Source organism: Monocercomonoides exilis (assembly GCF_001643675.1).
Source record: "Monocercomonoides exilis strain PA203 chromosome Unknown scaffold10-1930038, whole genome shotgun sequence".
In the NCBI taxonomy this organism is placed as follows: domain Eukaryota; phylum Preaxostyla; order Oxymonadida; family Polymastigidae; genus Monocercomonoides; species Monocercomonoides exilis.
The window spans coordinates 1,767,111-1,784,206 of NW_027150555.1; the positions used below are offsets into that span (position 1 = coordinate 1,767,111).

Here is a 17,096-nt window from a genome sequence, read left to right on the forward strand (position 1 = left end):
GGCACGTCTCAAACCATACTATTTATAATTAATAACTATATTGCTTCTTGCAAGAAATGTCCGAAATGCAATCAGATTCTACAGATGCAACAGCGCGCAGCGGAAAAGTTCCAACTGTTATTTTGTTTGTTGGGATGGCTGGTTCAGGGAAAACAACACTTTTGCATTCTGTTTATCTCCAGTTAAAAGGAATTGGAAAGAAAGTGTATCTTATAAATCTTGATCCAGCAGTTGCTCATGTTCCATATTCGCCTCGTATTGACATTCGTGATACTGTTGATTATAAGCAGGCTATGAAACAGTTTGAACTTTTGATAGTTTTTTTCTCACGAATTAATTTAACAAACAATAGATATGGACTTGGACCAAATGGTGCAATTCTTACTTCACTTAATTTGTTTGCTACGAGATTTGATCAAGTTATTTCACTTTTGGAAAAGAAAACACAAATTGAGTTTGTTAAATGAGAATGCTACTTTATTAACAAATTGTTTGTGAAACAGTTATGTTTTAATTGATACACCAGGACAAATTGAAGTATTTACATGGTCGGCTTCTGGTCAGGTTTGTTATTTATGTTGTAAATACAATATAATGTTTTTAAATGTGTATTTTTGTTTTTTTGTTTATAAGATTATAACTGAAGCAATGGCTTCTTCATTTCCAACAATCATATCATATGTTGCGGATACACCTCGTTCAACGCGTCCTGCAACGTTTATGTCAAATATGTTATATGCTTGCAGCGTGTTTTATAAGACAAAACTACCACTTATAATAATGTTCAACAAAACAGATGTAACTCCTTCTGAATTTATTGACAAGTGGATGAGCGATATTGATGCCTTTCAAGAGGAAATAAAGAAAGATGATGTTTACTTTTTTAATTCAATAATCTTTTACATTTTTTTTTCACAATTTTTTTCAACATGAATATCAATTGATTGCTGATAGACATATATGGGTAGCCTTGTCCATTCAATGAGTTTAGTTCTTGAAGAGTTTTATTCTTCATTGCAGGTTTGATTTTTTCCTTTTCCCCTTCTTTATTAAACCTTTGTGCAATTTATTCCCTTGTTTTTTTCGGTGAAAACATTTTGTTTTTTGAATATTTTTTATAAAAACAATATGAATATCTGTAATGGAATTGTTAACATTTCAGCATATTGCTGTATCGGCTGTGTCTATGGCAGGGCTGGGCAAACTTGATGATATGTTTTCGAAAGCAAGAGAGGAGTATTTTACAGAATTCGTTCCTTATCTCGAAATGATGAAGCAAAAGAAGGTTTAACAAAACTTGAAATATTTCTTTTTTCTTTTTCTTTTTCTTTTTCTTTTTCTTTTTCTTTTCTTTTCTTTTCTTTTCTTTTCTTTTTTTATTTTTATTTTTTTATTATTTTTTTGAATATTATGAATAAACATTGTGTTTATTTTCTATATTTCTTTATTGTTGTGAACTGAATTTTTTTTAATTTATTATTATTTTTATTATTTTAGAAAGAGGAAGATGAAAAGCACCAAGCTTCTGAATTCGAGAAAGTGATGCACGACATGAAAGAAGACGATTCTTCAATCTCTCAAGAGAAAAAGGTATCTTCTCAATCCTCTGATAAAAAGAGTTCGTCATCATCGACTGCTTCAAATGAGAAAAGTGATGAAGATGAAGAAAACGAGGAAAACAAGAATACAGTAACCCCCGAAGACGAGCTGCCTGTACAGTACACAGGCGTAAGAACAAGAGAAGTCATTCCTTCAATTAGATCTGCATTTGATGAAGATAGCTGAATTAATAAAATAGGACATCAACTTTCGTAAGGTAATGACAAATATTTATGATTTGTTACCTTTCATTTCATCATTTCATTTGCATTTCATAAAAAAGAAAATTTTAAGTTAAATATGGGAGCTAGTAATTTTTTCTTTTTTTTCATTTTTGATGGAAGAGCTTACTGAGCAAGGTAAATTGTGTTTTTAATACTTGAAAATACTAGTTTATTTTCCAATAATGTTTGTCGTTTATATAGAGATATTGGAATTAAAGGAATCATTTTCGTTGTTTGACAAGGATGGAAGCGGCCAGATTGATGAAAGTGAATTAAAAGTTTGATTAGCTATGTAATTTATAATTTAGTTCATATTTTTTTTGAATTTAGGCAGTTATGAATGATTGCCTTGGCTTGAAAATGACGGATGACGAATTGCATGATTTAATGAATGAAATCGACACCAATCAAAATGGGCAGATTGACTTTGGTTTTACTAATTTTTTTATCAAATGTTTTCTATTATTTATTATTTTCTTCTTCTTGTATGCGATCAGATGAGTTTTGTACATTAATGGCTAAAAATTGGTCTGGAACACTTGATAGCGAAGAAGAAATTCTTGATGCATTTCGCGCATTCGATACAGATGGATCTGGATCCATTTCAGTTGATGAATTTCGTCTATTTTTTTCGAAATTGAGTTGGAATTTAACAAATGAGGAGGTATATTGAAGTTCATTATTTTAATTTTAAAGGACATTTTCTCATTAAGATTGAAGAAATGATTGCCGACATAGATTCCAATCATGATGGAGAAATTGACTACAGGTATTTTTTCTGTTTAATCTTGTGTTTTTATGCTCATATTTTTTTCAATAGGGAGTTTGCTCAAATGCTCTTTAAAGGGGAATACTCCTCAATGTATGCAGTTAAAAGATCTGAAATGAGCCACCGTTCAAATTCGATGGCCTCACGTGCAACTTTTAAAGATAAGGATAGCATCGGAAAAGAAACTCAACGATCTTCAGAACAAGAAAAAGAAGATAATAAAGAAATTAAAAAAGATATATCTTCATTTGAAATTGACCAAGAAAGTTTTCATGGAAATGAAGAAAATGTTAATGTTTGACATATACACATGTCATTTTCAAAATATTTTCATTTCACAATTTTTTTTGTGTTATTGATCCTAAATTCCATTACAATTTTTTATTTGACGCTTAAATAAGATCTTTGAAACATACTTTTTGGCTAAGATAAAATCTTAAAAAATATCATATCCTCAGCATGATTGCATCACGTTCAAAGATTTTGAAGAAGAAAGGACAAGAGCCAAATGGACTCGAAATGTCGATTGCCCAGACCTTCTACGATATTGAACACAGCGGTTCATCAATTAACAGACGAATTGCTCCTCTGAAAATTGCTGGAGCTCGCGAATTCATCGTTTCACCAAAAAAGAAGGCACTCATCATTTTTGTCCCCTTCGCCCAACTCGCAGCGTATCGTAAAGTTCATACTCTTCTTGTTCCTGAATTGGAAAAGAAAATGCCAGGAAAGAGTGTTGTTATCGTTGCAAAGAGACGTGTTATCCCAGAGCCACCACGTGGACATAAATATTCACAACCAATTCCAAGATCCCGCACTGTGGCAGATGTCCAAGAAAAGATTCTTGATGACTTGGTTTATCCAACTGAGATCATTGGAAAGCGCATTCGTCATCGCGCAGATGGAACACAACTTATGAAAGTGCATCTCGGACAAAGAGACAAACATGAAATTTTGCACAAACTCGACGTGCTCGAAAAAGTTTATCTTAAATTGACTGGAAAGCACGCCACTTTTGAGTTTACTTATTAAATAAAAAAACAGGTTTTATCTTCAACACATAACATTTTCAAGTTTTAGAAGTTCGTTTTTAAGAACACTTCCTTTCTTCAATACAAAGTGTTTTGCTCTGGATATTGATTAAAATAATTCATTTTATAAAATGAGATAATGCTTAACTATTTTAAATTATTTTATCATATAAATTTTCTAATTTTTAACCACTGAAAAGAGTATTATAACTTCAACAAAATGGTGATAATTGTAATTGAAGAATGGAATTGTGATCTTAAAGTTTGATCATGGAAGACGATGAAAAAGTTACTGAATATCTTTTAAAAGTTTGCGCTCAAAAATTGAAAAATATTTTTAAAATGTAATTTTGCCTTTTGAAATAGATTCTTGTTGTTGGAGATTTAGGAGTTGGAAAAACAAGTTTAATTCAAAGATATGTTCACAATATATTCAACAGAGAATATAAAACAACCATCGGAGTAGATTTCGCATACAAATTAATTCAGTTGGATCAAACAAGAGTTGTGCGACTTCAACTGTGGGATATTGCTGGACAAGAACGTTTTGGTAATATGACGCGTGTTTATTACAGAGAAGCTGTTGGAGCGTTAATTGTTTTTGATTTAACTCGTCCAGCTACTCTTGATACAGTTAAAAAGTGGAAGGCTGATATTGATGCAAAAGTTCGGCTCCAAGATGATCATGAATCTCCAATTCCAGTTGTTCTTCTGGCAAACAAGGTGTGTCATATTTTTAATTTGTTTTTTGTGAACATCTTATTAATAACGACTTGAAATAGTGCGACATGGTATCAGGATCTATTAATCCTGCACAGCTTGATGCCTTCTGCCGCGAATTTCGCTTTGCAAGATGGTTTGAAACTTCAGCAAAGGATGGCACAAACGTCGAAACGGCCATGAACTTTCTTGTTCAAACAATCTTGGAAACAGAGAATCAAGCGCAGGAATATGGGGATCAAGAAAGAGGAATGGATGACAATGGATCTGGAACAAATCCTGAGGTGGTTGACATTCAAAATTCAACTGAGAAAAAAAGTGGATGTTCTTGCTGAGACGTGTGGAGAACAATCGAGTTAGAGGGGAAAATATTATAGAGTTTCAAAACACATGTGGGAGTTCTTCGATATTCAATTCACTGTTTCTTTTTTCCTTTTTTTCATCATATGAGTTTTATCATTTCTGGCTATGACACAATTCATTATTTATTTCTGCTCTCTGTATTCAGTTCCTTTTTTAACTGTTTTTTTTTTTTTTTTTAAGTTAAATTCGTTCTTTCACATTTCTTATTGATTGTTCTTTTGTACTTAATTATTTATTTGTATTCGCGAAAATAAATTGTTTGAAGGTAATCTAACTTTGTGAACAGGAGTGTTTTTTTTCTTATTTATCTTTTTTTTGTCATGTTTTTGATTGACTTTTCTGGAGCTTATCGTTTATGCGCTTGTTTTCTTCCTTTGTTCGTTTATAACTGTTACATATTTGTATATATTTGGACTCTGAATATCAATTCATTGGCTTATTTTGAAGCGCACGTGATGAGGACTTTTTGAAATATTGCCATTTGATGGATGTTGCTCTGAACACTTGAAAGAACGCCTTTTTTTATTGTTTTTGAAAAGAAATAATTTTTTTGTTATTGTTTTTCATTTGTTCATTCAACGTTGTTATGACTTCCGAATCTCAGAATTACAAACTACAAATTTGATTTTATTTTTTCCTCATTTCTTTCATAACTCCAGTACAACCTTTTTATTTTATTTTATTTAAATTTAATTTAATTTTCTCCAACTCCCACGTATATACATATTTTTTTTTTTTTTTTGTAAAATGGTCAAACTTTGTTTTGGACTGAAATAGAGGTGTAAATCATTACAAAATCGTCTTGCCTTGAATTTGTAAAATTATTCCTTTTTTCATATCAAGCAAATCAAAAAAAAGCAAGCAAAGCTTTTTGTTGTAAATGAAAAAAAGTGAGTATAAAACAATATTTTTTTATGATTATTTTTATTTAATGGAAAAGAAAAATAAACATAATAAAAAACGACTTTCCACAATCATCAAAAAAAAGAAAAAAAAAGATGCTACCGTGTTGTGCTTCATGCCTTTTGCGACTGGACAAACATTTCATTTAGCAACTTCAGGAAAGGCAGGTCATCAACACTCGTTTCGTTCATTGACGGATGGAAATGTGACAGAAATTGAGGCGCTGAGCAACACCAAACAAGTCCATCAAATCCAAATTTCGGAAGAGGAAAGGCTTCATCAAGAGAAATGTTTGATTTGTTCTGAAGTGGAATTTTTGGATGGAATGCTGTTGGATCGCAGATGCAGTCCATCACTTCACCAAATGAACCAAATTGCACAGAATGAGAAGAAGATGAGGAATAAGAGGAGGAATAAGAAGAAGAAGATGATGATGATGAGTTATTTGATGTGTGTTCCGCAGTTATTGTTTCTCCTTCCCATTCTTTTGTTATCAGAACAGCTCTCCTGTAAAAGCGAGCAAACGAAGGAGTGTGGACAACGCGGCAGACAGAAGACAAGAAAAGAGCAGAAACAAGTCTTGTCGCAATCACAGCGCTTGTCAAAGGCGAAAGCAGAACAGAAGAAAGAGAAGAGAGATTGTGCGAGGAAGAGAATGAGCTGAGTGTGTTGTTTTCATTGGAGTAATATGAATGATTTGATGAAGAAGAGGAAGAGGAAGAGGAAGAGGAAGAAGGATGAGGTGTTGTTGTTAGTGTTTCCAATGAATTTGATGAAGATTCATTCCGAGCACAAAGTGAATTGTATTCAAAGTCTTCAATTTGGCAATTTCCCTCGAAAAGAACGTCAGATAAACCAAACAATGGCTTGCTTAGTGACATCAGCTGCGCAACGAGTGTTTGTGCAGATTTATCTGAAAAGAAGTGAGAAGAAGGACGCTGTGCTTGTGAATCAATGATGTGGGACATCAGCGAATGCACAGCGAACAGCAATGGAGAGTGAGAATTCACAGAAGACAGATTGCATATTGAGTTTTGTGAGGTTTTGTTGGAGATTTCAGTTTTTGTAGCGGAAGAATTCATTCTTGTTGATGCTAATTTCTGTGACTCTTTGTGAATTCTTGTTGATTTGCATGAACCAGAAGCGCTGCTGTTGCCAGAGCAGCCACAAACAACAAGCCATCTTCTGCTTATTGCTTCTGAAATGAGAACTGAAGCAACATAAGATGAAGTGGAGTCAGTCAAAAGCTTGTGGCATGTTGTCGCGTGGATGCACAGAGTCCATTTCGGCTTGTGGGCTCTGTCTTCACTGAAAAATGACTTGAAACTGTCTCGCTTGCCATCGCTCTGATCTGATGTTTGCTTATTTTCATTCGCCTGGAAGTTGCCATCGCTTTCTTTTGTATTCTCTCCTTCATTTTCCTCTTCAATGTCCATTTTATTCCATTCATCTTTCCCTTTCTTTTTGTCATTTCCTGTTAATTCTTTATCCTCATCATCATCATTGTCATTATCATTCGTCCCTTCTGCTTGAGCACTTGTTGAATCGCTAACACAACAGATGAAAAGAAGCCGTGCGAGTGTAAGCAAGTCAAGATGGATCGTCGGATCAACAAAGATAACTCCGCCTGTTGGGAACAGGAAAGGTGATTGCACAGAACAGTTCTTATCAGCATCTTCATCATCATCATAGTTGCTCTCTTCTTCTTCAGAGCTTTGAAATACCTCAATCAGCTCCAAGCATCCCGTGGAAGGTAGTCGTGTGCATGTCAAGCTCTGATGCACTGCTGCAAGTACCGAACGAGCTGCAGCGTATGAAGAACTAATTGTATGGGCACCCTCGCTCGACCCGGTGTTCATGTCGTACCACACATTCGGCTGCATCTCGAATCTGTTGGTAGCATTTGGTGGGTTTTTGGGTGTGCTCATCTTCTCCTGCACCGCAGAGAGAGACGCACCCAGCCAGGAGAGGTCGCTGAGAGCAGAGAAGGAGTAGAAAAGCGGCTGGTGGTGTGCCGAGTGGAGGAGCGGGGCATAGCAGGAAGAGATGCGGTGGTAGTAAGCAGGGTCTGTTGCACGAGACGAGAACTGCGCAAAGAATGCAGTTTCGTAGAAAGAGGGGATCAGCACGAGATCAACAGCGCCAACTGGAAGCGAAGAGGACAGAGAGAGAAGCGGAGGATATTCAGAAGACCACACTTCGGTGAATGGGAACAGCCTTTTGCAGACATCGTCAACAAGCTGCTTGGCTTGCTGGGATTCTGATTCATCGGAGCCATTTGTATTTGAATAGAAATCTGGAAGTGAATCAGCAGTCACAATGAAAACCTTCAAAAGTGCAAGATCTGAAGTGACTGGATGTGGCAATGAAGAAATTGGCTTTGGAGAAGAAGAAGCTTCGACTTTGGAATTGTCCAATGAGAGAGCATGAGGTGCTATAGGTGCTATTTCATTGTGAGTATCTTGCAAAGGAGATGATGGAGATGCTGCCTTTCCTGAAACAGACCCAACTTTCTGAGCATTCTCATTAGCCTGTGCAGAAGGAGGTGAAATGATAAGTGACTGTGCATTTGTAACTGGAACAGGCAAAGACCGCTCTTGTGCTGTGCGCATGTTCAACCGCAGGCGCAGCTGGGAAAGGCCAGTGAAAGACAGCGGGTGAGATGCCAGCTTGGCAGAGTTGAAGGCAGAAAGCACGGGCTGTGCAGAGGCAGGCGCTGCTGCTATTTGAGAGCGGCTCATTGTGTTTGGATGAGAGTAAAAAGCTGTTAAAGGAGATGGTTGTTGAGAAGTCATGAAGTTGTACATTTGTGGAGGAAGGGTCGAATAGGATGTGTTGTTTGATGAATGATACAAAGCAGTCGCAGAATTAGACTGGTTATGAAGAGTCATTCCTTGCTGACTGTTTCTGGATGCTATTTGCATCTGTCTGTTACCATCATGTTTCAGTTCAATTGCTTCGCTGTTTGCTTCAGCGCCATTTCCTGCCGCAATTGAGGTGTCTTCCTTTGGCTTCAGCTTTGTTCCAGAAATGTTCAGAATAAATTTTCCGCTTTCAGCCTTTTGTGGATTGTTCTTTGCATTTCTTCCGCTGCTTCTCTGTGTCGACTTTGCTGTTTTATCCGAATTAATTTTTGCCTCCTCAGACTCATTGACGTGATTGACCCGTGTAATAAACCCGTATTTCCCGTTCTCTTCCTCAACCCGGACACAAGTGAACGGAGTTTCCCTCATCAAATACAGCGAGGGCTTTGCCTGTGCCCTGCGGAGATAGTCAGACAGATGCTCAAACCGTTCAGCTGCTGAGCATCTTTCAGGAAGCGTATTGTTTTTGCATTCAGTCAATGAAGTGTCTGTGTGTGTGTGTCGCATTGCTGATGGGGATGAGAGTGACAGTGGTTTCATCGCATACGGCGAGTGCGGAAGAGAAGGAGAAAACGCATATTGTGTAAGTTGTGTGGCATCTGATTGATAAACAGCTGACGCTGATGCTGTTACAGTTCCTTCTTGTGTGATTGCCTCATTCATCACAATCTGCTCCACATTCGCTTTTTTCAGGTCGGTGTATGTTTTGTCAGGCGACATGGGGAAGAGGGAGTATTGTGCATACGGCGATATCTTCACTTTGAGCGAGGGTGTGTTCAGTGAAGGCGGAGTCACAATCTTCGGGCTGATTGGAATGAGAGACAATGTCAGCGAAAGAGACGAGGCAGAACAAGAAGGATGTTTGCCTTGGCTGAAGAGAGCAGTTGGTACAAGCAGAAAGAGCGGTATCTTCGAAGCATCATCGGGCGATGACACGACAAGAACGTTGCTTTGTGTGATGCAGGAATACAGCAGCGTGCGCCATTCTGATACAAAATCGATTTCGGAGGATGTGTTGTTTGATTCTTCGTCTTCTCTTTCTCCTTCTTTCCCTTCTTCTTTCCCTTCTTCTTCCAGTTCTCTCAAATAAGCCATCCTTCTGTCGTTCCCCTTCATTCCATCATCATCATCATCATCAAACATACCAGAAACATCGCCCTCTTCTTCTTCAATTGCATCCATCTGGTTCTGTCTCAATGCTTCTGCCTTCTGTTGCCTTTGCTTGTATCTCAGAATGTGCTCTTGTGAGGCATAAGAAGGGTTGAGTGTGACAACAGCAGCAGGCGCTACTTCATCCAGAAAAGAAGAGAGAAGCGTGCTGAAACAGGAAGGAAGGAAAGTTGATGGACTGTGAGAGGACAATAACATTGAAGTGGATGTGGAAGAAGAGGAAGAGGAAGAAGAAGAAGAGCTTAATCCTTCAGCATTAACAGCATCGTCATCTCCTGAAGAGAAGGGGAACAAGAACTGCGCAGAAAGTGGGGTGTTTGAGTTAAGAAGAGCAGGGAATGTGAGGTTATAGCCAGACAGCGGGTGGAGAATGAGCGGGAAGCAGTTGAACACATCCAGCACAGGAGAAGTGAATGAAGTGTCGGAGGAATGCTGAGGAGAAGCAGAAGAGAGAGAAGGAAATTCTGATTGAGAAGCAGAAGAAGCAGAAGAAGCAGAAGAAGAAGAAGAAGAAGAAGGAAGAGGAGGAGGAGGATGATGATAACTTAAATGAGTGACTGTTCCTGCTGATGTTTTGGTTGTGGTGTAAGTGGCTGAGAGGTCGATGCTCAATGAAAAATGTTTGTGCTGTGTGATTGTATGGGGAAGCACAGAAGGCGGCTGGAAGAACTTCGAGTGGATGGATGAGTGTGGATCTGGCTGCAGATACTTCAAAAGATCAGTCGGAGGGAAGGGGTATTTTGAGGGTGTGGTTTGAGAAGAAGAAGAAGATGGAGATGGAGATTTGGTTGTTGATTGTGCTATTGATGTTGATGTTGTTGATGATGCTGATGAGTGAGATGTTTCTGTAATTGGCTTAGATGATACTGTGTTAGTTGTGAGGCTGGTTGCAGAGTCTTTTGGTGTATTAGAATAAATAGAGGAAGTTGCAGAAATTGTGTCTGAAGAAACAAAAGGAATAACAGAAGAAGAAGAAGAAGAAGAAGAAGAAGAAGACGGTGCAGGAAGGAAAGAGAATCCTTGCGTTTGTGCTGAGAATGGCACATTTGATGCAAATTGAGGGGCGGTTGCTGTTGTTGAAGAATAAGAGAAAGAAGAGGAGGAGAAGGAAGAAGAAGAAGAAGAAGAAGAAAGATTATTTAATTCCATTCTGTTCTGTGAATAAAAAGAAGGAGGCAGAAAAGTACCTTGTTGAGGATAAGGCAATTGATTTGTCTGTTGATAAGGAGAATACGAGGAAGAAACTAAATTGGATGCAGTTCGCACGGCTTTTGGTGCCTGTAGTTGAATTTGGCTGTTATCGTTGGAGATTTGTGAGGAAGTTGTGGGAAGAGAGGAAGAAGAAGAAGAAATAGAGGAAGAAGCAGGAGAAGAAAGAGAAGAAAGAGAAGGAGAAGGAGAAGAAAGTGCAGAAGGAGGGAAAGAAAGTGCTGTTGCTATGAATGGAACCTGCGCGCGGATAGAAGGGCAAATCATTCGTGTGGCAGCGACAATAGCAGAAGAAGAAGAAGAAGAAGAAGAATTCTTCAATGCAGAAGCAAACAACAAAGGAAGAGCAGACAAGAAAGAGGCAGCTGATTGGTGTTGCTGTGAAATTGAGTCTGTTTTCTTCAGGAAAATCGACTGAACAATGCTTGTCTTTGTGGGCGAAGGATATTTGGGAAACCAGAGAAGGGCGTGAGTGGCTGTATTCACTTTGTAAGTGGTTGTGAACACAGACTCCGCATATCTGACAGGAAACGTGTTGATGATGGCTGTTCCAGATGACCTTTTCACACCTGCTTTCTCTTGCGAGGCAGCAATCGACGAGGCAATGGCGCAGCTGTGGGTGAATGGCGTGTCGCCGTCTGTGTCTTCGAGGGGGTCCCATGCATTGAAGGGGACTTTCTTCTTCTTGTCGGCCTCTTTCTTCTTTGGAAACATCTTTAGCTTGTGCGGCGGGCGCCCTTTGCGTTTTGGCTGGGACGGGACGATGGATGTTTGGGATGAGAATGAAGAGGAAGAAGAGAAGGAAGAAGAAAGGGAAGAAGGGGAAGAGGAGGAGGAAGAAGAAGAAGAGATATCTATCAACTGTGCTGGAAATGGAAGTTGCATTGCTCCTGCTCCTGCTGCTGCTGTTACTGCAGTTGTTGCTGTTGTTGAATGAATGGCAGAAAGAGAAGTGTTCAATGGGAAGCCGATCGGGTTGTTTGCTTTGTCCATCTGATATGGATCTGCTGAGCGATATGCAGCGACAGGAAGATTTCCCATTAGGTTTAAAGACGAAGGCGCAGAAAATGAAGGGAAAGGCTGTGAAGCAAAGGAAGTTCTGTCTAAAGTGCCGAAGCTGTTGGGGTTGATAGAGCTGGGCTGGGGTGGGAAAGGAGGGATGTTTGAAGGATTTTGGTTGAGGGGCGACAGATGGAGGGAGGGGTTTGTGATGCTGAAGAAGGAGTATGATTGGAATTGGGCTGTTTTGAGTGGGTCAATGGGGGATGAAGAAGTTGTTGTTGTTGAAGAAATGTTATTCGAAGTTGCTTGTGACTGTACAGTTGGAGTTGCCTGCAACGAAGCATTAGCCGATGAAGTGTTCAAAGGCGAAGAAGAAATAATTCCCTCTTCCGGTGTTTTTATCTCCATCCCATTATAATCCTGAGCAAATAATGTCTTGCCGGAATTCTCCTGCGACTCCAAATTTGTTATTTCTCCGTCCGCCTCTTCCATCTGCTGCTTCTCCATCCTCCTTTCATGCCTTCTATTCCCCTCTTCCTCTGATTCTGACAGAGTGTTCTGGGACTTTGAGGGAGAAGGAGAACGAGAGCGAGAGCGAGAGAGAGAGCGGGAGTCAGAGCGCTGTAAGGTGCGGAAGGAAGGCGAGGAAGGCGAGCGGAAGCGGAGGGTGGGGAGAAGCGGGGCACGAACAGGCGAGCCGGCATCTGCAGGCGAAAGAGGAGGGGTGAAAGGGATGGGAGAAGTGACTCCTTCTGCATCGAGGTCGGTGGGGGAAGGGTTGGCGAGGTCGGAGGGAGAGGCAGTGATTGAGATAGAAACAGAGGCAGAGGCAGAAGGAGCAGAGGAAGGGAATGAAGAGCGGGTGAGTTCAGGGTCGGGGTCAGGTTTGAGGTCGGAGAGGGAGAGAGAGCCGAATGTGGGTTGGGATGTGGATGTTGGGTGGAGAGGATAAGAGGAAGAAAGAGAAGAAGAAGAAGAAGGCAGATGTGCAGAAGCAGAAGAACCAACCGAAGCAGAAGTGGCGTTGGGTGAAAGAGGAGGAAACACAACCGGGGCAAAGAATGAAGGCGGAAGCGCTGTTGGTGCTGGAACTGCCATTGATTGTGGCTGGATGGTTGGAGGAAGCTCAGGAACAAGGGCATTTAGCACAGGCGCCACAAGAGAATAGAGAAATCTGGGGAAGTGGAAGAGAGAGAAGACAGAGCATCTCTTCAGTTTGCTGTTTTCTGTGGGAATTCCAAGGCAGTTCCAGCGAAATGCGCTGCTGCTGTTATTCTCTGCATTGAACCCGATTCCATTTCCATTGAAGTTTTCATTGATATTTCCATTTCCAATGAAATCTCTGTCATTACAAACTTCTCCATTCTCGTCCTCTTCAGCCACATCGTCTGCTGTCCCTGCTCCTTCACAGTCAACAGACACACACGTCCCATTCAATATGCCTTTCATCGCACACAGCAGAGCATCATTAATAGGATCTGTGCCAATACAACAGTGGCTTCTGTTGCTAATGCTTCTTCTTCTACTTTTGCTGTTATTATTGTGAAGGTGAATGCAGTTATGTTCTGGTTGTATTGTGGAGATTGATGCTTCAGAAGCACTTTCAGTGAAGTCGTTGTGTGTTGATTCTTTTCCTATTGATTGTTCTGGTTCTTCTTTGATCATTTTTGTTGCTTCTGTCATTTTCTCTTTTTTTGCTTCTGCTTCAATTTTTGTATTTTCCACAGGCGATGTTTCAGAAGCAGAGTTCATGGCAGGTTTTTGCTGGGTCATTGTGATATGCACTTTGGATGTCTTGATAGTCACTTTTGTGCCTGATGTAGATACAACGCCAGATGATGTTGAGTTCTGACTGAGAAGATTGCTAGCTTCTTTGAGTTTGTCTGGTGTTCCTGTCAAACTTGCATCTGTTTCATTTTGGCATTCGCTTTTGATTTCGGTTTGTTGAATAAGATTTTGCTGATGTTGTTGAGTAAGTGAAATGTCATTCTGTTGCTGTTTTGAATCCGCATAATTGAAACTTGAACTGTTATCTTGTTGTTGTTGTTTAGCACTGTCAATTTGTTTATAATGATGATGATGATGATGATGATGTCGATGATGATGACGACGACGTTGTTGTTGTTGTTGTTGATCTTGCTGAATAACTTCATTATCATTCTGAATATTTTCCATATTTCCATCCATTTTGTGACTCCTTCTGTGTTTGTTGTGCGGATTGTGGTGATGATGATGGCGTCTGTGCTTGTGTCCCACTGAAATTGGCATCGTGTTCATAATCTGCTGGTACAGCCTTTCTCTCTTTGTTGCTGCGAGAATGTGGAAGGGAACGAGAAGAAGGCGCTCAACTTCAGAAAACGTGGCTTTGCCTGCAGTGAGGATTGGAGTCAGCTTGGAGAGGAAGGCTGATTGGGATGCTGTTGAATAAAAAGGAAATTTGAAAAATAATAATTGTGTGTGTTGATTTAGAAATTATTGAATAAAATAAAATAAATAAAATAAATAAACAAATTTTTGAAATCCAATAACATTTAAAAAGAATTCGTTTGATTATTTTTTAACTTGTCAAAAAGAATAATAAAACTCTTTCCTTAAAACCCCACTCCATTAAAACCCTTTCATACCTCCTGCATTCGAATACATCGCATTCACATTCTTTGTTCTTCTCTTCTCTTCCTCTTCGTCGTCTCTCCCGTAAAAAAACGCAGAAGGCGGCGGAGTGAAAAGCGATGCAATAAGCGGAGGTGTGATCAAAGCGCCGAGGTGTTTTCTGTGGTTGTGCGAAAATGTGTTCTTGTCCAAGTCAATTGCAGCGAACGAGGTGGCCAGCGGCGGCTGGAAGAAGTGCATGGCAGAGGGAACGTGGCTGCGGGTGGGAAAAGCAGAGGAGAGAAGGAGAGTGGAGAAGAAGGAGGACCAGGTGCGGGGAGGAGTTGGTTGGTGCAAGGGATATGAAAACGGGGTGATTGAGGTAGACGCAGGATCAATAGAAGCACTGTTGTTGTTATTATTGTTATCTGCTTCTATTGTGTTAGATGCTGGTGTGTTTGACTGCAAAGGAAGAGGGACTGAGGTTGAATGATCATCAGGTGATGTGCTGTGTTTGAAGTGCGAAGATTTGCCAGGCGAATGAAGCGGAACAGAAGATGATACATTTTGCTGAAGTGGCTGGTTGAGTTGCTGGCTGAGAGATTCATTAGAAACTGAAGTGGATGAAAAGCCAGAAGAATGAGGAGAGGAATTTGGAGAGAGAAAAGATGAAGGTGTTTGCTGATTGCTCTGTTGAGGAGGCTGTTGCGGTTGATTATTATGATGGCGATGATAATGGTTTTGGTGAAGGCGTTTGTGATGATTATGATTACGATGATGATGTTGATGTTGATGTTGATGATGAATGTGTTGTGTGTTTGGATTGAGCGAAGATGAAGGAGAAAGAGAATCTGTCTCAGACAATGTTTCGGATGACGATAGCTGAGACGCTGAGGATGAGGAAGAATAAGAAGAACAAGAGGAAGAATAACGTGAGCGGGAAGAAGAAGAAGAAGATGATGATGATGATGATGATGAGGATGATGATGATGATAGTGACCCTTGGTTCATCAAAGAAGAGGCAGCTGTGTTTTCGGAGTCTGTTGACGATGTTGTGGAAGTGGACGAGTCTTCACTCGCACTGAAGCTCTCATCTTCGTCTTCGTATTCAGAATAAATGGATTTTTCCTTGTTTTCTTTTGCCTTTTGGGAAGCTCCTTTTCCGAAAGCCCCACCGAAAGAACCCGAATCCGTTTCCATTGATGATAGCAAAGCAGAATTTGGTGTCTTTTTTGTTTCGTTATTTGCATCTTCGTTGTTGTTTGATTTTCCGAGAATGGATGAATTCTTATTGCTAGCTTCGCTAGTAATATCGTTATTAAAAGTTTCGCTGCTTTCCTTGCTATTTAATACGCTTATCCTTTGACTACTGGCATTGCTCTTCATCCCTTCACGAGCCTTCCCTCCCTTATCATAGATCCCACTCATCGATTCCGTCTCGCTTTTATCTGCGGACTCTGTTTTCGAATCGTTGTCATTTTCTTCGTCAATCTCTTTTTGCTCATTTCTAGCCTCCTCCTTCTCCATGTTTATGTCTTTATCTTGTTTCTCGATATCTTCTTTAGTATTCTCGTTTTGCTTCTGTTTGTTCCAGGTTTCGTCTGCAGTATGCTTTGTTTCTCTTTTTTCTCTGGTTAAGATTGTTTGTTCATCAATTGATTTCTTTTCTGGATTGCTTTTGACATCATCAGAATTAAGCATTCTTCTTTTTCCTCTCCTTCCGACTTTACTTGTATTTCTACCTCTTCCTGCTCCTACACTTCTACCAACTGCTCCCGTTTTCCCTTTGCTGCTAGTTCCTCTTCCACCTGAAATAGCTCCTCTTTTCTTTCCTCGAATTCTATTTTTTTTCAAATTCCACCCAGTGTTCGTTTCTTTTTCACTTCCTCGTTCCTCTTTCCATCTATTCCAGTTATTTCCGGATTTTTCATTTGATGCTCCATGGCGAGATGAAAGTGGATTCAACAAACCAAGTAAAATAGCTGCTGTTGTGTTTTGAGCAGCGGCAAATGGGAAAAATGAAACTGACGAAGATGGATTCAGAAGAGAAACGAATGCACATAGCACACGGATCTCGGACTTTGTGGTTGAAATCGATTCTTCAAGTGCTCGTGAATACAGCACGGGAAGATCACATAAAGGAGCTGGGGAAAGATGAAGAGGATGAGATGTTGCTAAATGAAAAGTTGGCATTTTCAGATTGTTATCCAATGACGATCCTTTTCGATGACGATCATTGGAATCAGCCATATCGGGTACAAAGACTTTCTCAAATTAAATTAATTACCCATAATAATTTCCTTTTGTGATTGTTCAAGATTAAAACTGTTTATGCAAAAAAAGTTAGACATTTTCTATTTATCCTTATTGCTTGTAAAAAATATTTTTTTTGCTGTGTTTCAAATAAAACAAAAAAAAACAATGTGAAAACTATATGCGAAATATTTTTTTTTTGAAATTCCTAAAATTGAATATATTTTTAGACATTCTATTATTGGTTTTGAAATTCACAAACACACACACACACACACACACACACACACACACACACACACACACACACACACACACACACACACACACACACACACACACAACTGAAATAAAAATTCTTTTTAAATACATTTTGTTGATAATTCATAAATTTTTCACA

The 17,096-nt window shown here is 39.4% G+C and overlaps 4 protein-coding genes across 4 annotated transcripts; 3 read left to right on the forward strand and 1 right to left on the reverse strand.

Moving 5' to 3' along the window:
* Positions 1-44: 44 nt before the first annotated feature.
* MONOS_3404 (putative GPN-loop GTPase 1) lies at positions 45-1,910 on the forward strand. Its single transcript, XM_067873405.1, has 7 exons — positions 45-301; positions 353-454; positions 504-564; positions 634-873; positions 955-1,020; positions 1,163-1,285; positions 1,498-1,910. Exons 1-7 carry the CDS (start codon positions 57-59, stop codon positions 1,783-1,785), a joined length of 1,125 nt encoding a protein of 374 aa, XP_067732203.1. The 5' UTR covers positions 45-56; the 3' UTR covers positions 1,786-1,910.
* Positions 1,911-1,936: 26 nt separating this feature from the next.
* MONOS_3403 (putative small subunit ribosomal protein 7) lies at positions 1,937-3,624 on the forward strand (the record flags this gene model as incomplete). Its single annotated transcript, XM_067873404.1, has 7 exons — positions 1,937-1,958; positions 2,025-2,101; positions 2,154-2,253; positions 2,321-2,487; positions 2,537-2,592; positions 2,644-2,887; positions 3,073-3,624. 7 exons carry the CDS (start codon positions 1,937-1,939, stop codon positions 3,622-3,624), a joined length of 1,218 nt encoding a protein of 405 aa, XP_067732204.1.
* Positions 3,625-3,885: 261 nt separating this feature from the next.
* Positions 3,886-4,707, forward strand: MONOS_3402 (Rab32A3). The gene is made up of 3 exons (XM_067873403.1): positions 3,886-3,932; positions 3,990-4,346; positions 4,406-4,707. The coding sequence occupies exons 1-3, from the start codon at positions 3,894-3,896 to the stop codon at positions 4,676-4,678; spliced, it is 669 nt and encodes a 222-aa protein (XP_067732205.1). The 5' UTR covers positions 3,886-3,893; the 3' UTR covers positions 4,679-4,707.
* An 848-nt stretch (positions 4,708-5,555) lies between these two features.
* MONOS_3401 (uncharacterized protein) lies at positions 5,556-17,064 on the reverse strand. Its single transcript, XM_067873402.1, has 2 exons — positions 14,479-17,064; positions 5,556-14,271 (listed from the first exon to the last, which is right to left on the reverse strand). The coding sequence occupies exons 1-2, from the start codon at positions 16,691-16,693 to the stop codon at positions 5,723-5,725; spliced, it is 10,764 nt and encodes a 3,587-aa protein (XP_067732206.1). The 5' UTR covers positions 16,694-17,064; the 3' UTR covers positions 5,556-5,722.
* Positions 17,065-17,096: the final 32 nt, after the last annotated feature.

Excerpts from the sequence above, each read along its gene's own strand:
- MONOS_3401 (XM_067873402.1), bottom strand. The coding sequence starts at position 16,693 with ATGGCTGATTCCAATGATCGTCATCGAAAAGGATCGTCATTGGATAAC. Across the intron at positions 14,272-14,478 it reads GATGTATTCGAATGCAGGAG|CATCCCAATCAGCCTTCCTC; the intron begins GTATGAAAGGGT and ends TTTATTCAACAG.
- MONOS_3404 (XM_067873405.1), top strand. The coding sequence starts at position 57 with ATGTCCGAAATGCAATCAGATTCTACAGATGCAACAGCGCGCAGCGGA. Across the intron at positions 455-503 it reads GAAAAGAAAACACAAATTGA|TTATGTTTTAATTGATACAC; the intron begins GTTTGTTAAATG and ends TTTGTGAAACAG. Across the intron at positions 874-954 it reads AGGAAATAAAGAAAGATGAT|ACATATATGGGTAGCCTTGT; the intron begins GTTTACTTTTTT and ends GATTGCTGATAG.
- MONOS_3402 (XM_067873403.1), top strand. The coding sequence starts at position 3,894 with ATGGAAGACGATGAAAAAGTTACTGAATATCTTTTAAAA. Across the intron at positions 3,933-3,989 it reads TTACTGAATATCTTTTAAAA|ATTCTTGTTGTTGGAGATTT; the intron begins GTTTGCGCTCAA and ends CTTTTGAAATAG. Across the intron at positions 4,347-4,405 it reads TTGTTCTTCTGGCAAACAAG|TGCGACATGGTATCAGGATC; the intron begins GTGTGTCATATT and ends GACTTGAAATAG.